At 43.0% G+C, this 24,064-nt stretch overlaps 1 protein-coding gene across 1 annotated transcript in view; it reads right to left on the bottom strand.

Moving 5' to 3' along the window:
• The window catches only part of GNL2 (G protein nucleolar 2), a 30,042-nt gene extending 6,275 nt beyond the window's left edge, over positions 1-23,767 (bottom strand). Inside the window, exons 1-12 of the mRNA XM_023196467.3 lie at positions 23,547-23,767; positions 21,591-21,675; positions 20,253-20,347; positions 18,224-18,363; positions 15,129-15,313; positions 11,071-11,137; positions 9,964-10,122; positions 9,412-9,525; positions 3,617-3,745; positions 2,781-2,885; positions 1,846-2,004; positions 1,524-1,637 (exon numbers count right to left, since the gene is read on the bottom strand). Coding sequence (XP_023052235.1) covers positions 1,524-1,637; positions 1,846-2,004; positions 2,781-2,885; positions 3,617-3,745; positions 9,412-9,525; positions 9,964-10,122; positions 11,071-11,137; positions 15,129-15,313; positions 18,224-18,363; positions 20,253-20,347; positions 21,591-21,675; positions 23,547-23,610 — 1,416 coding nt within the window. The 5' untranslated portion in view covers positions 23,611-23,767. The remainder of the gene's footprint in view (positions 1-1,523; positions 1,638-1,845; positions 2,005-2,780; positions 2,886-3,616; positions 3,746-9,411; positions 9,526-9,963; positions 10,123-11,070; positions 11,138-15,128; positions 15,314-18,223; positions 18,364-20,252; positions 20,348-21,590; positions 21,676-23,546) is intronic.
• Between the last annotated feature and the right edge of the window lie 297 nt (positions 23,768-24,064).

Raw genomic sequence — 24,064 nt, 5'->3', positions numbered from 1 at the left:
GTATCGGTGAATGAATGAATGAATGAATGATGCAATACACATGAAGAGGGAGAGAAACTTTTACTTGGTTGTCTGATGGTTTGGTCAGGGAGAAGGAAGAAAGTCAATTAAGCTCAGTTTCAGGCGTTCTTTTTTTTTGAGACAGAGTCTCGCTCTGTCACCCAGGCTGGAATGCAGTGGCGTGATCTCGTTTCACTGCAAGCTCCGCCTCCGGGTTCACGCTATTCTCCTGCCTCAGTTTCCCGACTAGCTGGGACTACAGGCGCCCGCCACCACGCTCAGCTAATTTTTTGTATTTTTAGTAGAGACAGGGTTTCACCGTGTAAGCCAGGATGGTCTCGAACTCCTGACCTAGTGATCCACCTCCCTCGGCCTCCCAAAGTGCTGGGATTACAGGCATGAGCCACGGCGCCCGGCTCAGGCTAACTTTCAAATGCTGCAGAATACATTCAACTGAAAATACCTAGCTGCACTGCAACTTGGAATGGAGTCAGGCAAGAGGAAACCAGAACTGTACGGACCCAACGACACTAGCAAGCATAGATGCAAAATTTGGAGCCACCATTTCAAGAGACTTGGCTGGGTTCTGAAAAAGGTCCTAGAACTAGAAAGGCAAAACATTAATGTTGAGCCTTCTGGCAGTCCACTGCCAGGGTGAGGGAATGGGGATAGTAGGAGAGCTTCTGGCCCCAGCCATCAGACTTCTTTCTCCAACTATCAATAGTACCACTCTCCTTTCTCGCTGGATCACAGGCTTTTTGAGGGCCAGGGCTGTTTTTCATTCCTATATTACCTGTGCCTGGCACATAATCGATGCTAATAAATGTTTCTTAAACAAATGACTCTTAGCAATGATTCTGTTTTTTAAGCATAAGAAAAGATACAGGTACCAGAAGATCACTTATTATTTAATGAGCCCTCTTTTTACAAGGCCCTGAAGACTAGTATCTGAGCTTGGTCTTCTCTCATATGTCTATTTATTAGTCTCCAAATGCACCCCCTAGCAAGGCCATGGCACTGGCACTCTAGAATGAGAGAGGGTGGAGTGATCGCCGTGGGCCAGCAGTGGCTCCCAAACAGTGCTTCACCCTCAAAAAAAAGTTTTTATTTTTTTGAGATGGAGTCTCCCTCTGTGGCCCAGGCTAGAGTGCAGTGGCATGATCTTGGCTCATAGCAACTTCTGCCTCCCAGGTTCAAGCAACTCTCCTGCCTCAGCCTCCCAAGTACCTGGGACTACAAGCGTGTGCTATTTTTAGTAGGGACAGGGTTTCACCATATTGGTCAGGTTGGTCTCGAACTCCTGACCTTGTGATCCACCCACCTCGGCCTCCCAAAGAGCTGGGATTACAGGTGTGAGTCACCATGCCTGGCCCCAAAAATATTTTTATATATTTAAAAAAATAATAAAACAAGAGACACTGCACCTGAATGAAAACATGCTCTATGAAGAGAGGCAATCACAAGCTACTCCAAATCTAGGTTAGGAACCATGCTCCCCAGAGGTGGGCCCACCCTGCTCTTACCTGGGGGGCCACAGGTGGCTCTGCATTGGGTGGCTTAACAAAGAAAGGAATCCGGCCCCTCTGCCAGTCATTGAGGACCATTTTACCCACAGTCTGCAAGTCGGGCTCTCCACCCTGAAAGGTCACAAAGAGATTCCCAATTAAATTCAAAGGACCAAAACCACCTACCACTTTGAGGGTATTTCAGTTGTCCCAGGGGTTCAACATCACTTAAGTGACAAGTTTCACACTGTTCATACATGCATACCAAAAAAAGGCCCATATCATATACATATATGCCTGCAACAGGTATCAGTCTAAATTCTCACAAACGCTGGCTCACCTTTAGTAACTTCCCAGTCCGGAAAGCGAGCTTCTCAAGAAAGTCCTCAGCATTCTCCCAAGAATCAATCTTGTATGTTTTGCTGATATATTCTGGCTTTGCTCGTTCAAGTACAGCACCAATGTGGTCTTCAGGACTCTTAATTTTTTCCACTTGAACCTAAATGTTAATAGCAAATCTCCCATTTACAAACTTTGCTATGGAAGCAGTGAAGTTCCCACTGTCCTTTGCAGCACTATTTGAAAATAGATTTCAACATCACAAAGCTAGTGGAGACTGGCAGGAGCCTGTCTCTGAGGTGGCTAGACATGGTCGGCTGCAAGGAGTACTGCTGAAAGCTGACCATAGCCACAGAGCCCAGAACTCAGCTTTAATCCCCACTCACCACAAACTAACTGTGTGGCTGCCACAAACAGTTTAAACTTGGAATGCTTCATGTTACTCACTTGCAGAAATGGTTAAAAGCCTGCCCATCTCAGGACACAAAAAGGATGGAATAGTTTAAGAAAGGAGAGGAGGAATGTGCACAGGATGTATAGCCAGAAGCATGGTCAAGGTTAAGTGGAACCATTTACAGTTTTCGGTCGTACTCAGAAACAAGTGAGGAAATGACTGGGTTCCAAAATGACTCAACCCATAAACCCACGAAGATGAATTATTGCTAAGCATAAACAGGCCCTGCTTCCCTTTGGATCCCGTGTGTAAACTACAAACTCTTTTGTGGCATGATATTGACCAGATATGCCCATGGTTCCACTAACTCCTCAAACAGCTTATGCTGAGAGGCTGCCCTGCTCAGCATCATGTTCCTAAAGTTTGATCAGACAGGCTGACCCCAAACTGCCTTCTTAATGAGTAAAAAGGAAAGGTATCCAGGGTTCCCTACAGAACACTCCCCCGCAAACACAAACAGCCTATCGAGGCCAAATACTCACAACTCCTTTTAGCACAATGTCTGTCTCAGAGTCCTCAGAGGGGTAAACCACACCTGGACAGTCAATCAGGAATATCCGACGCATCAAAGTAATATACTGCCAGACCTGAAGTCAGAAAAAAGTCAGAGATGTCCTGTATCCAACACTAAGAGTCTAATTTCACAAACCCCTGATGCTCATGTATGATGCTGGAAAGAAAGAAGGGGTGAGTCAAAGGAAAGCAACCTGCTAAGTAATTAAGCTACTAACTCTCTCATCTGTACCGTGCACAAGATACTTCCACTAAGTGTAAACTATAGTTTCCAGCAGCTAAGAGTCTAAAAATAACACAGAGACAGGATTTCTATCTAGTATTGTGCAATTATACCCAGTGAACCTTTCCCTGAGTTTTAAAAGTACTCTTGAGAGCTTAGTACTGCTTGATCTCATTGCCTTTAAGCAAAACCATGCTGTTCCCCACTCTGTGTTGTAGGATATGACCCCCAACTTTCAGAACCTACCCTAAGGTTGAGGCTTCTTAACCTAGGCATCAAATATTCTTGGGTTAGTTTTGTTTATCAAAATAAAAGGATGGAGTGACCATTTAAAACAGATTTAAATATGAATCATATTAACCAACACATGCCAAAGCCACATGGTGGCATATAAAATACTCTCGGTCTTATCAAAGTGGGCAGAAACAACTCTCTGATACGTTCCAAACTATTATATGGAGAGCTACACTCCTAATGGTGGTCTGCATTCAAGAGAAGCAGAGAGAAATCAACAAGTCCTAACCAATCACCCTCTATGAAAATAAAATATGCAGAGGTAAGGTCACCCTGCGCCAAACATACCTTCGTTTCACCTGCAATGGGAGCCACGTTGCAAACTTTCTTAGAACGCAATGTATTTATCACAGAACTCTTGCCAACATTTGGATAGCCAATAAACCCAACGCTGATCTGTTTCTTGTCAGTGTGCAACTGTTCAAAGAGAAAACACACAGCACATACATGCAGTCATATGTATCCCTTTGGACAAGCAGGTTGTATTACTTTGTTAAGATCAAGAATACAGTGCAAAGCTGTTGATACAACTTGATCTGAAGCCTAGATACACACCACCTACATAATCTGAGTGAGCTGGATACATAAGCTTATTAATAAATCAGAGGTGAGTCATTTCCTCGGTCATGCATGTGAAATTATCCTTATATGTGTTAAGGTTAAAAGTATGTAGGCCAAGAAACAAAAGAAGGCAGTGGCTCATGCCCGTAATCCCAGCAGTTCGGGAGGCCGAGGGCGGATCACCTGAGGTCAGGGGTTCAAGACCAGCCTGGCCAACATGATGAAATCCCGTTTCTACTAAAAATACAAAAATTAGCCAGGCATGGTGGTGCATGCCTATAATCCCAGCTACTTGGGAAGCTGAGACAGGAGAATCGCTTGAACCTGGGAGGCCAAAGTTGCAGGGAGCCAAGATCATGCACTGCACTATAGCCTGGGTGACAGAGTAAGACTCCAGTCTCAAAAAAAAAAAAAAGAAACAAAAGAAGAAAAATAGTCTGCTAGTCACTGATTTAGGACAATGCCATCTACTGATAAAATATCTTCAGGAAAAAGAATCTGAACAGATTCATCAACTGGAAATGCCACAACTCACCCCTCCTTTTCTTTGCATAATACATCTGCATTTCCACTGCCAAAAATAAATAACAAAAGAAAAAAAGCAACCTTCAAAGTTAGACTTCTGGGCGAAAGTCTCAAGAAGTCCTCCTGCTATCAAGAAGAGGGCGTACAAACGAATGGAGGATTCTGATTAAAGATGGTGGACTGAACATACATGCTAACCCCGTTCCCTCACCAACTCCACTAGAATGACAGCAGTGGACATTAACACTTTTAAACCAACAGAACCAAACATACTGAACCAGAGAATAGGATGGAGATGAGACAACGAAAACTAAAATGATGCTAAACAAAATACTAGATGCTTAAAAAAAGTATCAAACTTGGCCTACTACAAAACATAAAAGCTAAGTGGTTGTAAAGACAGAAAAACTAAAGATCCAGCAATAATAATGACAATGAATCATAGAGAGCCCTGGGAATTGGTGGTGGACCCCCCTTAAGATAGGGCTGAAAACAAGGACCAGCAGATAGTCTGCCAAAGCAGCCACACTTCTCCATCCCCTCCCTCATTCAGCGTGGGCACACAACTTCTTTACTCTCAAAGAAATCCAGGGCCTATGAAATAGGCTTTTGGATTTTTTGAAATGTCACATGTTTGAAAGTATCTGTAATCTTCAGACTTGAAAGGGATCCTGGATTTAGAGATAACAACAGTATTCCTAGAATGATTAATCGAAAATGTAAGTATTAAATAGTGAGATGCCCAGTCTACCACTCCCTTTGAGTTTCCAGAACTCTAGCAGCCAGGATTCTATATCCCCAGAGCTACAGATTGAAAGATTCTCTTCTGGGGAAACTCACAAGACCAAGAAAAAAAAGACCTACAGACACTGGTATCTATAGGATGTCCTCCCAACAAAAAATTTGGGTCCCAGCCAGGGACAGTGGCTCATGCCTGTAATCCCAGAACTTTGGGAGGCTGAGGTGGGCAGATCACTTGAGGTCAGGACTTCTAGACCAGCCTGGCCAACATCGTGAAACCCCAACCCTACTCAAAATACAAAAATTAGCCGGGTCTGGTGGTGCTTGCCTGTAGTCCCAGCTACTTGGGAGGCTGAAGCAGGAGAACTGCTTGAACCCAGGAGGCAGAGGTTGCAGTGAGCCGAAATCAGGCCACTGCACTCCAGCCAGGGCAACAGAGCAAGACTCCATCTAAAAAAAAATAAAAATAAAAATAAATAAATAAATAAAATTTGAGTCCCTATTAAATCACCCTACAATGAAGTCTATCAGTAAACAAGGCTACTCCATGGAGAAAAAAAAGAACCTATCAGTTTTTTAATGCCTTAATTTTTTTTTTTTTGAAACGGTATTTCCTTGTCACCAGGCTGAAGTGCATTGACACAATCACAGCTCTCTGCAGCCTCAGCCTCCTGGGCTCAAGCAATCCTCCTGCCTCAGCCTCCTGGGCAGCTGGAACCATAAGTGTGCACCACTATGCCTTGCTAATTTTTTTCTATTTTTTTTGTAGAGATGGAGTTTTGCCATATTGCCCACGCTGGTCTGGAACTCCTGAGCTCAAGTGATCTGCCTGCCTCATCCTCCCAAAGTGCTGGGATTACAGGAACGAGCCACTCTACCTGGCCTAATGCCTTACTCTTAAACATAAATAGAGAACCAAGAATAAAAATTTAAATGTGACTCTACTTGGGGGTCGAGGATGCAGTGAGCCATGATTGCACTACTGCACTTCAGCCTGGGTTAAGACAGAATAAGACCCTGTCTCAAAAAAATTTTTAAAGTAAAAGAAAAAATTTTTAAGCGTGACTCTAGCAGAAAAGACAAAAAACAAACAAAAATTTGGAGGTAACAGAATCAATGTAGACAGGAAAATTTCAAAACATCATTAATGTTCTTGGAGAAAGAGAAGACACTGTGACTGTGAAATAAGATGTAAAAGGAGGCAGAGCAAATCAGATTTCAACAAGAGCTCTCAGAAATTAAAAATTAAAAGTGATTGGCAAAATAAATTTTGTGATAGGGCAGCTGGATGATCAAAACAAGGAAAGTGGCCAGACGTGGTGGCTCATGCCTGTATTTCCAGCAATTTGGGAGGTCAAGGCAGGCAGATCACCTGAGGTCAGGAGTTTGAGACCAGCTTGACCAACATGGAGACACCCCATCTCTACTAAAGATACAAAATTAGCCAAGTGTGGTGGTGTATGCCTGTAACCCCAGCTACTCGGGAGGCTGAGGTAGGAGAATTGCTTGAACCTGGGAGGAGGAGGTTGCAGTAAGCCAAGATCGTGCCATTGCACTCTAGCCTGGGCAACAAGAGCAAAACTCTGTCTCAAGAAAACAAGGAAAGTACCCAGAAAATAGAAGAAAATATCATATATGTACCAAAAGAAAGAAAATATAGGCTGGGTGTGGTGGCTCACGCCTGTAATCCCAGCACTTTGGGAGGTTTACGCAGGCGGATCATGAGGTCAAGAGATCAAGACCATCCTGGCCAACATGGTGACACCCCATCTCTACTAAAAATACGAAAATTAGCTGGGCGTCATGGCGTGCACCTGTAGTCCCAGCTACTTGGGAGGCTGAGGCAGGACAATCGCTTGAACCCAGGAGGCGGAGGTTGTAGTGAGCCAAGATCACGCCACTGCACTCTAGCCTGGTGACAGAGTGAGACTCCGTCTCAAAAAAAAAAAAAGAAAGAAAATATAATTCAAATATTAAACCAGGAGGTAAAAGCAAATTTCTGAGCAAGAATACAGACAACTGAGGGAGGAAAGAAAATTTCAAAGAAATAATGTAAGACAGTATCAGACTAAAGTCTCATCAAATGCCGCACTCACTAAGCAATAAAAGGCCCACTTCAAGACACATCACTGTGAAATTTTAGAAGAAGAGGAATTTTAAATTTTAGAATAAGAAAAGATCGGCTGGACGTGGTGGCATACACCTGTCATCCCAGCACTTCAGGAGGCCAAAACGAGGCAGGAGGATTGCTTGGGCCTAGGAGTTTGAGGTTGCGCCACCGCACTCTAGCCTGGGTGACAAAGCAAGACCCTGTCTCAAAAAGAGACATCACAGCCACACAAAGTATGAGGGGTCAGAATGGCCTCAGATTCCTCAGGAGTCAGAAGACAGTGTAGTGGTAACTTCAGTATTCTGACGAAAAACAGCGTAAAGTGTAGAATAAAGACGTTAATATATTCTCAGAATGCAAGGCGTATCTCAAAAAATGTTCTTTCCAAGTATTCCTTCTAAGGAAACTTTTGGAAGATATGTCCCATGGAAAGGAAGGAGTAGAACACAAAAGAAGAAAAGAGGTCCTATGAACAAGAGTTCCCATTCGGGAAAACAGCCATGGGAATTCTCTGGATGACAGTGAAAGGAAATCCCAGAAAGACAACGCTGCAGCAGCCTGGAGAGTGGCCAGCCCTGCAGAGGACGGAGTGCTGGCCACCGAAGGGAACTACCTGTGCTGCCTGGAAGCGCTGAGAGCTCCTACTGTATCAGAGAATTTGGTAATATGATAGTGACAGATGCAAACAGAACACAGCAAAGTAACACTAGTGAAAATAAAAGCTTCGATCAGAAAGGAATTATACTCATAGCACATCATGTGGATCAGCTGTGACTAATATGTTACAGTCACGACACTATAAAGGCTGAATGGCCGAGGCTACTCTTCCCAGCCTGTTAAGAGTGGCCACCCTGCAGGCTGCAACCCTTTATGAGAAATAAAGCTCTCCTTTCCAAATTAAAACAACCACCACCACTACCACCAACCAACACTGAATGAATAATACTGTAACCCAACACTGGCATCTAACAATACAGGGGGAAGTACATACAGAGGGAGGATGGCTATAAGAAAGCAAATCCTCATTTTCCATAGTAGGAAATTAATAAGCATCTTAAACTGGTGGTGGGGGAGTGGGCACAGATCAAGAAAAAATCCTAAGCATGTACTAAAAATATGGAGGAAAATAACAGAACTAACAGCTAACTATTGGAAGCATTTGCTTCTGTACAGTGGGGAAGGGTGGGACAGCAGACATGTGTCTTTTGTTAGAAGCCAGGTAGAATTAACTAAATATACAAATTCAAAATGACAGGTACAGAGCATGAAGCTTTAAGAACATTTGACAGGGTAGTCTGGTTCCAGGGCTTCCCTCAGGAACTGACATCTGACCAGGGATCTGAAGCTTGAATTTTGGCAGGGCCCTCTCCAACCAGAGGAGACAGAAGCTGAATGGGCTCCATGGGCAGAGGAGGCACAGCAGGCCTGGAAAGCCCCACAGAGCGTGAAACGTCAGGTGCCAGGGCTGTGGCAGAAATGGAAGCAACACTGGTCATGGATGGGGGACAAAGGCTGAGCAAGAAAACACTTCAGAATCTCTTGTAATCCTGATGCTCTGTGAGTTTTTACATCTCTGGAAGTTTTACATCTTCTTTTTTTTTTTCTTTGAGATGGAGTCTCGCTCTGTCGCCCAGGCTGGGGTGCAGTGGCGCAATCTCAGCTCACTGCAACCTCTGCCTTCCAGGTTCAAGCGATTCTCCTGCCTCAGCCTCCCGAGTAGCTGGGACTACAGGCGTGTGCCATCAAGCCTGACTAATTTTTGTATTTTTAGTAGAGACGGGGTTTCACCATATTGGCCAGGCTGGTCTCAAACTCTTGACCTTGTGATCTGCCTGCCTTGGCCTCCCAAAGTGCTGGGATTACAGCTGTGAGCCACCATGCCTAGCCACATCTTTTTTTTTTTAGAGGTAGGGTTTTGCTGTCACCCAGGCTGGAGTGCAGTGGTGCCATCATAGCTCACTGTAGCCTTGATCTCCTGGGCTCCAGCGATCCTCCTGCCTCAGCGTCCTGAGTAGCTAGGACTACAGACCTGCGCAACCACGTCCAGCTAAGAAATTGGTAACTTTCTGCTATGCCATGGCAATACAGATTCTTACACCAACTCACAGCTACGCAACTCCAGGAGAAACAGATCAGGGCTCAATACCTTTCCAAACTGCCGCAGAAGTTGAATGAATGCTCCCTTGCCAAATGGGTTAGTAAGGCTTGCATGGAAAGCAAGTGTCGGATAATCCTGGGAGAGGACAGCAACCCACCGTTTCTAGAGGGAGAGATGAAAACATGCTGGCAAACTGCAGTTCATTTATTTACATTATGTGGAAGAATCAGAGCTTGAATTACAGAACTGTTTTAAATGTAATGTTCTCTAAGGAAAATGTTAGCCATAATTCTTTGAAATGGTTTCTCCAAGTATAATGGTTAATGCTTTGTCTTGTCTTATAAATACAAAACAATATTCCAAAAGATGTCTTCATTGTTACTAAATGCAATTAATGGAGCATAATGTGAAGCAGGCAGTGGCCTCAGCAGCTGTCTCCTGGTGCCTCCGCCCACCATCAATGAGCACACTTTCGTGTTTCCAGCGAGAGCACTCCCATTACTACAATCTCAGCAGTGCAACACTTTAGCCTAAAAACCCCACAACTGACTTATTGACAGATGTCTTAATAGTCTATTCTGGTTTAGTAGTTGTACTTACTGTTGCCCAAGTTGGAACAAGGTCACATTTGTTAAGTACAAAAATGAGGTGTTTCCAAGGTTTTTCCTTCTTCAGGTAAGTTTCAATGTGAGGGGAACGAGTGCCCATTGGATCTCTAGCATCAAGAACTTGAACTACAACATCTGATGAATCTATCACCTGAAAATTCAGAGAGGCAAAAATGGTTTGCTACAGTACAAATAAAAGAGGGATGACATTTAAGGGAGTCTGGGGAAAATAAAATAGTAACATTTAGAGACAACTTCAAAACAGTCTCTGGGCAGAGTTGGCTGTAGTTAATCTCAAGGCCCAGTGATCAAAATTCAAAAGGTTTTTCATCCTGTGGTTTTTGAAACCTGCTGAATTTAAAACAGGAAAACTAGCTTAGATGAAACTCAACTTATTTCCTAACTACTGTGGATTACTGAACTACTATGGATTACTTCTTAGACTCCTTTAAGTTTGTAATATAATCTTTAAGTTTGTAATATTATAGGTTTTGTGTATTTCACAAAAAACTGAAACGTTTAGCTTGCCTTCAGGGTACTAGTTTCCTATTATGTTACTATTTAATTACGTGATTATGCTTGAAAATGTTTCTTCTGAAGGTTGTTATTATTAGTGCATGGACATAAACCTCTGCCAGTTAAAGAGCAGTGGATCAAAAATCAAGACACACAAAGCCTCCTTCACTAACAAGCTAGTTGAGCTAGGTACAGCATTAAACCTTTCTAGACAGGAGTCCTCATCTATAAAAGGAGAGGGGTGGACCATAACTTAAAATGTTGCATATGACTTTAACTAGGCATGATAAATCTAAACGGGAATATCACTTGGGGGAAATCTTAAAAAATACTGACAGGTAATAAATATACACATGTATAATAAAAGATAGCTGTTACTCTTATACAAGTACTTTAAACAATGCAGTTCCCTAGATCAATGCTAGTATGTCTTCCGAGTTTCTTTGTAGGAGGAAGAGGATGGAACAGGCAGTGGTGCCTGTACTCTGGGCAACAGAGCTTCAATATATCAAAATTAGTTTTCTTCTACAAAATCATGAAAGCCAAAGGAACCACTCAATGGGAGGGAATTTAGGAGTCTTACCTTGTAGAGCTCACCCCATATTCTTTTGGACTGTCCCTTTTTATAGATCTCTTCTTGAGCTTCATTTCTAAATAAGAAAGCACCCCAAATGAGCAACTGAAGCACCATTAAGACTAAAAGAATGCTTTAGGGTAAAGTCAATGTACCAAAAGAAACAGTATCAAACCCATTGGAGATGGACCAGAAACAAACTGAATTTTAACAGTGTGCCCAAACGTCTGTCAACAAATAAATGGGTAAACACAATGTGGCACATATATACAACAAAATAGCATTCAACTTTAAAAAGGAGGAAATTCTAGCTGGCTCAGTGGCTCACACCTGTAATTCCAGCACTTTGGGAGGCCAAGCATGGCAGACTGCTTGAGCCCAGGAGTTCGAGACCAGCCTGGGCAACATGGCAAAAGCCCATCTCCACAAAAAATACAAAAATTAGCTGGGCATAGTGTTGCATGCTTGTAGTCTCAGCTACTGGGGAGACTGGGATGGGAGAACTCCTTGAGCCCAGGAGGTTGAGGCTGCAGTGAGCCGTGAGCAGGCTACTGCTCCAGCCTGGGTGACACAGCAAGACCCTGTCTCAAATAATTAATTAATTAATTAAAAAAAAAAAAAAGAAGAAGAAAATTCTGACACATGCAACGACATGAATGAACCTTGAAGACATTATGCTAAGTGAAATAAGCCAGACACAAAAGGACAAATACTGTATGATTCCACTTATATTAGGCACCTAAACCAGTCAAATTCATGAGAGACAGAAAGTAGAATGTTGTTACCAGGAGCTGGGGGCAGAGGGGAAATGGAGCGTTAGTGTTACGGGTACAGGGTTTCAGTTTGGGATGATGAAAAAGTTCTGGAGACGATAGCTGCAATAATTGCACAACAATGTAAATGAACTTAGTGCCACTCAACTGTACACTTAAAAATGGTTAGAAGAGCTGGGCATGGTGGCTCACACACCTGTAATCCCAGCACTTTGGGAGGCTGAGGCGGTGGATCACAAGGCCAGGATCACCAGCCCGACCAACATGGTGAAACCCTGTCTCTACTAAAAATACAAAAAAATTAGCCGGATGTGGTGACAGGTGCCTGTAATCCCAGCTACTCGGGAGGCTGAGGCTGGAGAATCGCTTGAACCTGGGAAGCGGAGGTTGCAGTGAGCCAAGATCACATCATTGCACTCCAGCCTGGGGGACAGAGCAAGACTCTTTCTCAAAAAAAAAAAAAAAAAGAGTACTTTTTATTTTTATTATTATTATTTTTTGAGACGGAGTCTTGCTCTGTCGCACAGGCTGGAATGCAGTGGTACGATCTTGGCTCACTGCAACCTCCACTTCCTGAGTTCAAGTGATTCTCCAGCGTCAGCCTCCTGAGTAGCTGGTACTACAGGTGTTCACCCCCGGGTCCAGCTAATTTTTGCATTTTTAGTAGGAACTGGGTTTCACCATGTTGGTCAGGCTGATCTCGAACTCCTGACCTCAGGTGATCTGCCCGCCTCAGCCTCCAAAGTGCTAGCATTACAGGTGTGAGCCACTGCACCCGGCCATACTTTTTGTTATATACATTTTACCACAATAAAACATTAAACTAAAAAAAAAGCATGACTGAATTAAGCAGTACATCACAGAGAATTATAAAGTGGGAGGCCGAGTGCGGTGGCTAACGCCTGTAATCCCAGCACTTTGGGAGGCCGAGGCGGGCAGATCATGAGGTCAGGAGATCGAGACCATCCAGGCTAACACGGTGAAACTCGTCTCTGCTAAAAATACAAAAAATTAGCCAGGCGTGGTGGCGGGCACCTGTAGTCCCAGCTATTTGGGAGGCCAAGGCAGGAGAATGGCGTGAACCTGGGAGGCAGAGCTTGCAGTGAACCGAGATTGTACCACTGCACTCCAGCCTGGGCAACAGAGCGAGACCCCGTCCCAAAAAAAAAGAATTAAAAGAATTTTAAAATGGAATTGGCAGGAGCTGAATCACAACCTATACTCCATAGCTCCCATATAAAGCAGTATTTTTCTGATAAGGTTTAGAATCTGTTCATTTACTAGTCTCAAGGACATTTATCCAAGGTAAACAAAAATAGTTTTATCTTTACTCCATTACCTACTATACCTTTTGCGGGAGGAAAAATTCAAATTGGCAGAATACAAAGCCAACGGAAGTTCAAATAATTCTAAGAATAAATAGATGAACTCACTGTCTCTTTTTGCTTGGCCTCAAATGGCTTGACATTTTATCTCTAGGTGGCCCAATGCTTGAAGATGGGCTGACAATAGCAATGTGGTAATAACGCTGATGCAGTCAAAGGACAATGCCTCTTCACTAAGACACCAAAACCTCCACTTCATTTAAGAGACATGAGATGGACGGAGAATGAGAGCTTTCTAGCACTACCCAAGGGAAATGAAATTAAACCTTTCTTAAGAGCAATGTGGCAGCTGCCTATCAAAAAACATGCATACCTTTTAATACCACAATTTGCTCCATAAGAATTTATCTTTGGGGAATAGTTAAGGATGAAAAAGATGTGGTCACATTGATGCTTCATCCTTGTGTTGTTCACCATAAGGAAAAACTATACACAGTATAAATGTCCAACAATCAGACTGGCCATAACAAACAAAACACTATTCTGACAATAGATACTGACATAGAAATGTATTCCTAACAATCACAGCTTACTGCAGCCTCAAACTCCTGGGCTCCAGTGATCCTCCCACCTCAGCCTTCTGGGTAGCTGGGACTACAGGTGCACATCACTATGCCCAGCCAAGTTTTTATTTTTTGTAGAGACAAGGTCTCGCTATGTTGCCTAGGCTGGTCTCAAACTCCTGTGCTCAAGTGATCTTCCTGCCTTGGCCTCCCAGAAAACTAGTATTACAGGTGAGCCACTGCAGCCAGCTAGTGACTGATTCTTCTTTTGAGTATGGATCCCTACAAGAATATGATGAAAGTTATAGACACTTCCTCTTCTCCTCCCCAAAACAAAAACAAAAAAGACAAAACCCCACCGCCTTTATGTATGCTCACAAATTTTCCACATTTGCTTCAAAGAGTCAAAGAAACCTTAAAGGCCATCCATGAACTCAGAGTCCTCCAGTTAAGGAAGCCCCGATATTCACGGAGGCATTAACAATGCTTAATATGTGCAGTGGGGTTATGAGTTATGTTCTTTGTGTTGCATTTTCCAACTTAACTATATTTCCTAATTTGCCTATGACTGGTGTATTATGATTATAAATGAAGAAAATCTTATTTATTTTGCGGATGAAGAGAGACCTTTGTCAATCAAGCCACCTTAGACATCTTCAGTCTAGCCCCAATTTCACCAATGTCTCCAGCCTGAGGGAAGAAGACAGCTCCATATATGAGTTAAAGCACTGAGCTTCACACAGGCAAAATAACTTGAAAGAAAATGTTTTGTTGCAGAAGACCAAATGATGAGACTTGCATGAACTTCAAAACTGCACCTTGGCCAGGCGCGGTGGGTGGCTCACACCTATAATCCTAGCACTTTAAGAGGCCGAGGCGGGTGGACTACCTGCGCTCACGAGTTCAAGACCAGCCTGGGCAACACGGTGAAACCTTGTCTCTACTAAAATACAAAAAATTAGCCGGGCATGGAGGCAGGCTGAGGCAGGAGAATTGCTTGAACCTGGGAGGCAGAGGTTGCAGTGGGCCGAGATCGTGCCACTGCATTCCAGCCTGGGCAACAGAGCAAGACTCTATCCACAAAAAAAAAAAAAAAAGGCCAGGCACAGTGGCTCATGCTATTAATCCCAGCACTTTGGGGGCTGAGGTGGGCGGATCACAAGGTCAGAAGATTGAGACCATCCTAGCTAACACGGTGAAACCCCGTCTCTACTAAAAATACAAAAAATTAGCCAGGCGAGGTGGCGGTCGCCTGCAGTCCCAGCTACTCGGGAGGCTGAGGCAAGGGAATGGCATGAACCAGGGAGGCGGAGCTTGCAGTGAGCCGAGATTGTACCACTGCACTCCAGCCTGGGCGACAGAGCGAAACTCCGTCTCAAAAAACAAACAAACAAAAAAAACTGTACCTCACACCAGTGTCTTCAGTTACCAAATCACGATCCTTGCCCTGGTCATAGCTCTCAGTGGACATCTCAGCATTTTCGATAAGAGACTGCATATCACTTGCAAATAAGTTTGGTCGCTTCCTCTGTGACTTAGGGCCAAATGTCGTTTCAAAACTTTCAGTATCAAGAATGTGGACCTTCGATTTCTGAAGAGAAACAAGAATAACAGGTAAAACTAAGAAAAGCACTGAGGAAAAGCGAAAACCTAAACACCCACCTAAGTAAGACTTTCTGATTTTATTTTTCCAAGGTTCAACCCATACCCAAATCTATAAAGAACATGGTTTCAGTCTGGTTTCAAATCAGAAATACTTATTGAAATGGCACAAACACTGGTTCCCTTATTCTGAAGTTCTGTAAGCTTCCTTGGAGAGATACAGAAGTAATACAAATAATCAAAGTAAATATGAATAGTTGTGCAAAAACTTGCCAAAAACTCTGCTTTATTTCATTTATCATAAACTTCAGTCAAATGTAATTAAGGCTACAGTGATGAAAATTAACTAATCTTTTCCACCATTTTTTTTAGCTTTCAAACAAGTGCATAAAATTCACCAAATTCATAGATTTTATCAAGGACAATCATACTCAAATTTGTGAGGTTTTTTTAAACCAACTGTAAATGCCAACTTTTTCTTGGAAGTTAGTTTCTTTCATGGCTAAAAGGAATTGTTTGTTTTGTAAGATGCATTTTAGTTTCAGATAACATTTTCCCTAATTTAGGTAACGTTTTTATTAAATGCACATGGCAAGTCTTCAGATGAAAAACATCTAGCAAAAGTCCAAAATAATAGTTTAGATGTGATAAAAGGAACCTGATACTAACTAGAACTTGATGTGCCTGTAAAGGAGTTACAGGCATAAGAATTTCTGAAGCCAGATAAAAATCAAAGTTTGAGTTAGGATCTATCACATAACAGAATGTTAACAGCCGGCAGACAATATCAAAAAAAAAAGAAAATCACCCTTTTCCCCCTAGTACAAGCTCCTCCGTAAGCACCACTACCAAAAGCTGTGAGGATGATGGAGCAGCCCCCATGGCTTCTGAACTTTAACATATCCCCTCTTCCAACTTCTAAAGATCCTTAAACTATTTTCATTTTCTCAGATGCTCTGACCCACAACTCAGTTTAGTTTTAGTCACTATGTTCCACTCGGGAGCATCCCCAAACAGAAGCAGCTCATTTTACATAAGAAACAGGTTCTAATGTCACTGGATAAAATCAAGTGTGACCAAAATTATCTTCAAAATCTCTTAACCTATAAGTTACAGCACACAAGGCTTTGTCTATAAACCTACACATTAATAAGTATGATACAGTAATATACAGTATATAACAAAGTACATATGCAAAGTTACAGTACTCTTACTGTATTGCTACAGAAATACAGTAGTTCTAAAACACATATAGATGAATATGCATATCTGATCTAACTCCACTATGCAAAATAATCTCAGAATTAGATTTTATAAGTAATAGATATCACACTAAAATAAAATAGGTAAGGTTTTTCAAGACCAAAGCAGAAAACATATCAATTACTCTGAGCAGCTTTCTGTATGAACAAAGAAGCTGATTGGTGCAACTGCAGACCCTCATTCTACATACCAGATATTTAAACACTGAATTTTAGAAGCGCTGACAACAAGAACAGGCAACAAAGCAATAAATCCATGATAGAGCCTCTCTGTTCTTCTCATAAACAAGATTCAATAGTTGCTTAAAAGATGGCTTTAGGGAGAACAGACAAAGAGAACAAGGGAAACGAGCAACTTGTCTGTGGTTCATGAATTACACTCATGTGTTCCCCTGAAAGAAAACAGTCATTCCACTAGTAGGTGCCATTCTTCTAGTCCATCATAAAACAAAACATAACTGACAAAACCTGAGGCAATAACCAGGCCTTAGTTTTTATTTTGTTCTGCAAGTAAACACTTTTCTTTGAACTATTTAACCCACGCACGCATGTCAATGTTTTTCTCCCCTCCCCATATCGGAACTGAAGCTTACGTAATGGCTACATTTCTGGGAATTATTATTCAATGCAAGTAAAAATGAGCAGACAAACATCAGACTCTTTCTTTGTTCTGTGTGAAACGCATTCCATTCAACCCAGATTGAATCCTTACTGTACTTCAAACTTCAGCAATTGACAACCAATGTGACCAGCAGCCCTTCCTTCAGCTGAGAAGAAATCTCAAGAATCTTACAAAAGCTGAACGTAGCCAACACCAAAGTTCTACCAACTCAATCCTAATTCTGCGCTGTCCCAATGTTTGATGGAATTACCACTTAAAACAAGTTTGCCTACCAAAATAAATAATAATAAATAATATTACTAATATCTGTTATCAATTTAGCTCTTATTAGGTGGTGTGCTATGTGCTTACTACGGACCAAGTGCTTTACAGACGTTTCATCTGTAGCCAATAACCCAAGGCGGTGGGTTATCTATACTTTCTTTTTATTTTTATTTTTAGACAGTTTCGCTCCTGTTGCCCAGGCTGGAGTGCAATGGCACGATCTTGGTTCACTGCAATCTCCACCTCCCGGGTTCAAGCAATTCTCCTGCCTCAGCCTCCTGAGTAGCTGAGATTACAGGTATGCACCACCACGCCCAGCTAATTTTGCATTTTTAGTAGAGATGGGGTTTCTTCTTGTTGGTCAGGCTGGTCTCAAACTCCTCACCTCAGGTGATCCGCCCGCCTTGGCCTCCCAAGTGTTGGGATTACAGGCGTGAGCGACTGCGCCCAGCCTATTTATACTTTCAAGGCAAAGAAGTTAAAGTTCATAGAGAAACCCAACTAAGGGTACAGGAACGGATAGAGCAAGGATTAAAATTCAGGTCTCAACTCCAAAACCTGTGCTTTGATCCACTACACTACCACACTTCATACTAAAAGTGGAAAGATGAAAACAGAGGTCTTAGGAAGTTCATCATTGCTACATTGAAGTTGCTATTTTCTAAGAAAAACAAAAGACAAATATGTTAGAGAGGGAGCTGCAAGGAGTCTGCCCAGGAAATTCCATCGCCAGGGATATCCTACATCTTACATGAGGCCGGATTCGATCGTGGAGAAGAGACATTGGTAACTTGCTTTGCTTCATGACAACTTTGTATGGATCCTTCATAACTGTATCCATTTCCTCTTGAAATTTTTGTAATGATGACTGCTTAATCACACGTGTGTTTCCTGTTTTACAAATAAAGAACGTTGCCACTTAATAAATATTTGCACATCCATCTTCCACTGACACGGTGAAAGGCAAGATTTTAAATTACCCTCACTCACCCAAGTACCTGATCCATCCATCCCTTGGAGCTGTTTCCAAACTTAAAAGAGGAAAAAAAACCCAAAAAACTGCCTCTTCTGCACTTGCACACTATGAACTATTCCACCAACCCAGACCGACAAAGGATTTCAATAGTTTTCCAAGCCGTTTCCTGACTAAATGAAACTGAGAAATAAATAGCATGGAATGGAACTGAGATCTGACAAATGTCCTACTTCCTTCTAGATCTGGCAGAGAAACTTGGAGCCAATCATAGCTGATCAGTCAGTATAGACAGAGAATCTTGAAACACTGAAACCTAAGTCATAGTTACCACTTTTAGGGTTATGAGGATGCAAAGGGACCTCAATTGGTTAATCAATTGGTTAATGATTCATGAACCAATGAATCCATGCAAGGGAACAAGACAGAGCCCTGCACCACCTGGAAAACACCTTGTGAGGGAGATCCTGAAAAGCATTCAATTAAACAGCATGCCTGCAGCATGAATGCAAAACAGCAAGGTGGTAATGATGGTAGCAAGTAATGCTTACATTATACTCACTAATTGCTAGGTACTATTCTAAGCACTTTATATGTATTTACTTTTTTTTTTTTTTTTTTTGAGACGGAGTCTCACTCCGTCACCCAGGCTAGAGTACAGCGGCACAACCTCAGCTCACTGCAACCTCTGCTTCCCAGGCTCAAGGGAGTCTCCTGCCTCAGCCTCCCAAGTAGCTGGGATTACAGGTGCCCACCACAACGCCTGGCTAATTTTTGTATATTCAGTAGAGATGGGGTTTCACTGTGTTGGCCAGGCTGGTCTCGAACTCCTGACCTCAAGTGATCCACCAGCCTTGGCCTCCCAAAATGCTGGGATTACAGGCGTGAGCCACTGTGCCTTGCCTGTATTTACTCATTTGATTACCATGACAGTCCTGTGAGATAGGTTTCATCTTATTCTCATGTTAGGGATGAGAAAACTGATGAACAGACAGACTTAATAACTTGCACATAAATGACAGAACTAGAATTCAAACCCAGGCAGTCTAATCTGGAGTCACAGTACCCGGCAGCCATGCTAAATGCTTCTCTGCAGAGTTTTCTTTGACACCTTTCTGTGTTGCAGTTCCTAGGAAGTATCCTACCAAAAGTATAAGAGACTCAAAGGTAGCCACCATCTGCCCCCAAGGACAGAGGTCAAACACCAAGCAAACACTGGGGTCTGATCATCTGAAGTGCCTATACATTACCAGTGGCTAAGGGCAAAGTTAAAAGCCCAGACTGAAATGGAACAGGGAGTTTCCCAAGGAAGAAGCTGTGATCACCCTGAGACTGAAGATACTCTATTCACTGTTGGAAGGTTCAACAGTGAGACCCTTTAACTGTCACCCAAGTTCAAATAAAAATCCCATTAAGAAGTGTTTCAGAGGAACTCTGGGCTAATGCACTTACCCTGCAGGATATATGTACAAACACCTACAAGGCCACCTCTCAAACAGTATCTCTCCAGGCAAGCATAAAAGATCAAGATGAGCATTCTAAGGTCTGTGAATGCTAGTCATTAAGGATGGTCTTATCTGCTTAAGAGGGTTCAATTACAATTACTAATGGTGAGCACTCTTCAAAAAGAAGCTATTTATTAAATCTACCACCACTACTTTTCCCAGTACTTTTTCTTATCCCTTTCTCAGATAATCCTTGACAGTTCCACTCACCAAAAACTCCTGTCGTTTAGATATTTAAACATCCTAGCCGTTTCCACTCAGCATACATTTTGTAGAGCAAAGTAGCAGGGGATAATACTCACCAAACCATTTAATATTTGGCTCTACTCTTGCTACTGTGCCAGAAGCCACCGTTGACTGATATTGCAGGGGTTTAATTATTTTACCACGACTGTTCCTAAATTGAGGAAAGAACAGATATTGGTTGACAACAGAAGAATGGCAACAGCAAAGTTTGATTTACAGAATATATTTTCCATCAAAAGGACTTCTTACTTTGGTTTTAAATGATCGGCCGGGCGCGGTGACTCAAGCCTGTAATCCCAGCACTTTGGGAGGCCGAGACGGGCGGATCACGAGGTCAGGAGATCAAGACCATCCTGGCTAACACGGTGAAACCCCGTCTCTACTAAAAAAATACAAAAAACTAGCCGGGCAAGGTGGTGGGAGCCTGTAGTCCCAGCTACTCGGGAGGCTGAGGCAGGAGGCGGAGCTTGCAGTGAGCTGAGATCCAGCCACTGCACTCCAGCCTGGGCAACAGAGCGAGACTCCGTCTCAAAACAAAACAAAACAAATAAATGATCATGAAATACCAATTCCAGTAAACACAAAGTACTTCTACATTTGAAACAGATTGCCCAAAAGCCATCTAACCTCTTGCAACAGAGCACGTAATGATTATTGCTAGATGAATAACAACTAATGGTGACGTTTTAAAAAATCTGTTTACTGTTTACTTTAAAAAAAAAAACACATACTTGAGTTTTTTGGGTAACTATTAGAAGGCTGGTTTAGATGAATTGTTCAAGTACAGGGTGATTTACGCTGGGATTCCAAATTCTAAAACAAACTGCAAAGTAGATGACTAACGCATATTAAGTTAATTGACATTTGTATTTTAGTCACATCTTCTAGAACAGACGGAGACAGAGAATCTAATTACCAAACAAACTAAGACCAGCTAGCAGAATGCCACTCTCAGCAAATCCCTGTGGTAGAGGCTACCTTAGCAGAACTCGGAGTTGTGATGAGTGTCCAAGTGCCACAATGTTGTGATCTACATTTTGGCATTAAAAAACACATTTTCTGGTGGCTTTCCTAACTATAGTCCTGTAGGTTTTGTTATATCTGGCCGTATTTACGCTGAGATTTAATGCGCCATTTGTGAAGGTCAGGGCTGTGAGAAACAAGACCTCTACTTTTGAGTACTGTGAAACCATCACTATTTCACCACCAGCTACCCATGCCCTTAACCAAAAATTAACCATTTATCCTAATGACATTCATATACAATTATATTCGAGAATATATAACTCCTGTTTGGAGGAAGTGGGGGTGAGAACAGCAAAGGCTTAATCGGTCTCAGCTAGCGGTCAAGGGCATGAAGGAAAAGAGAAAGGATGACAGCACCCAATGCTCACCTGTGCTCCTTTTGCCTATACATATTCAGGCGCCGGATAGTGGCCCGGTCCCTCATGTTTTGGCCTCCTGCTCCCTGCACTCGATCTACAAAAGGCAGAAGTACACAGTGCACTATTTGATAACCAATCAGTATAACCAACAAGTCATTGCTTAAAATGCAACAAGTAGTTCACCCAAATTAGGTAAGAAACCACCAACCACAAAAATCTCTACTTTCTCCATGTTGTTCCAATAATTATTACTTGAAGCTATATGGTATGACAAAGCTGACCCAATCTTTGATCTTCGATAGGATTGTATTTGAGAAGAATAGCTAATATTTTTGAGCACTTATGATGGCTATCCACATTATAGGCATCATCGCATTTAATCCATACAATAATCCTATAGACATATTATCCCCATGCTGCAGAGTGAGAAACTGAGGCACAGTGGTCAGACACCTGCCCAAGGTCAAACCGTTACTAAATGGCAGTGCCAGAATTTGAACACGAGCATTTTATCACCATCTATGGTCTTAACCAGAAGATACTGACCTCTGTGCCTCCGTTTAACAAATATTGAGTGCCTCCTCCATGCAAGGCACCATGGAGACTATAATTTTGATATATATGTGTTCCAGTTTCTTAATGTTTGATTTTTGTTTAATCAACACAGCAATTCTTGCCTTACATCTCAAAGAGAAAGAGAAGAACAAACGAGCAGGGTAATACTAGCCTAGCTTCTCATTTTGGGAGCCATTTATTTATTTATTTATTTATTCTTCCCGAAACGGAGTCTTGCTCTTTCACCCAGGTTGGAGCCCAGTGTTGCGATCTCAGCCCACTACAACTTCCGCCTCCCCGGTTCATGCGATTCTCCCGCCTCAGCCTCCCGAGTAGCTGGGATTACAGGCATCCGCCATCATGCCCGGCTAATTTTTCTATTTTTGTAGAGAAGGGGTTTCACCATGTTGGTCAGGCTGGTCTGGAACTCCTGACCTCAGGTGATCCGCCCGCCTCGGCCTCTCAAAGTGCTGGGATTACAGGCGTGAGCCCACACCCAGCTGGAAGCCCTTTAAATCACCTGTCTGGTCCTGAAGTGATGCAGTAGAAGACAGGCTGAAACCACAGCCCATTGGCTCTCCTACTCTCTAACAGTAGAGACTGGCGGCTCTACTACTATTCACTAACTGTTGCAATTATGACAAGCCACTTCCTGCATTTTGATTTAGTCTCTTCACCTTTAAAATCATAATCTCTAAGGGACTTTTGGGGTCTAACATTCTGAGATTCCAGTTTGTGCAAAGTGAATAATTTATTATCAATCTGGAGTAAACATTCAACAGGCATTAAAGTTGTCAAAAATTCTAAACCATATTTTAAAACAAAGTTTTATTAATTAAACTTGAATGGAAAGAACTCTCCCACAGGATGTCTTGTTAATCCTACAGGTGGAACCTCGCCAAAACTTATACACATCTCCAAAACAGCCTTACTGCAATGATCATATTGACTTCTTTGTAGGGTTCTCTAAGCACTTTACCAGATAGAATAATTCCAAGGGCAAAAACTACAATCCCTTTCTCATTTTAAAGGTCAAAGTTAAGGTGGCCGGCAAGTATGATCACGTGTAAAAGGCCCGATTACCCATTTTCAAGCTGACTTTCTCTGCATCTCTCAACTGGAGAGGACCCGAGGCTGCCAGCCAGAGTGTTCACTTCCCCTGACTTTAGACCAGCTGACTACACTTTGGCCTGCCAGGCGTGCAATGTCAGTCCTCCTCAGGGCCCCCCTGAGAAGAAACCACCACAAATATTGCTTTCCTTTTTCCCTTTTCATCCCCAACAGCCACCCCGCTAGTAGTCATTCTAAGCAATGCCACCCAAGTAACCTTCCTTCCCCTCCCAGTCCTCCTCGGAGCCCTTCCCTATACTTCCTCCAAGCTCCACCCCAGATCAGCCCTGCCGCCTGTACCCGGGTTTGTGCTGGCCTTGGACGGGTTGATGGTGCTCCGTCCTTTGTACTTGGGCTTCACCATCTTGGCGATGAGACCGGGACCGGAGTGCGAGGTCCGGCTTACGTGGGGAAACAAACTTAGAAGTACCCAAACCCGGCAGAAGCGACCCGCGTGAACCACGCCGGACCACGTGTGCACGACGGACGTCACTTCCGCTCGCGCCCCTCCCTGCCCCAGAGCGACTTCCTGTGAACGCGCGGCGCGCGGCGCGCGCCACCACCGGCCTGGCTCCTCCCCCGCCCTAGCCACCTAGGCGTCGCTCTGCGTGGAGCCCCAGCCCGCTCCGGCCCTAGCAACCGCCAAGCTGCCCCTCCATAGCAACCGCCTAGTTACCCTGAACGCGTGGCCCAGAGCTCCCAGTTGGGTCCACCTCCAAATAAAGAAGCCTCTTCCCAGGCCAATGGCACAAGCTTAAGTTTGTCTTCTGAATTTGTCTTCTAAGTCCTTCCAAAAGTTGCCGACCACACAGCAGCCA

The sequence above is a fragment of the Piliocolobus tephrosceles genome, chromosome 1, assembly GCF_002776525.5.
Source record: "Piliocolobus tephrosceles isolate RC106 chromosome 1, ASM277652v3, whole genome shotgun sequence".
Classification (NCBI taxonomy): domain Eukaryota; kingdom Metazoa; phylum Chordata; class Mammalia; order Primates; family Cercopithecidae; genus Piliocolobus; species Piliocolobus tephrosceles.
Note: the sequence above shows the minus strand (reverse complement) of the source record. Positions and strands in the feature narration are given on the sequence as shown.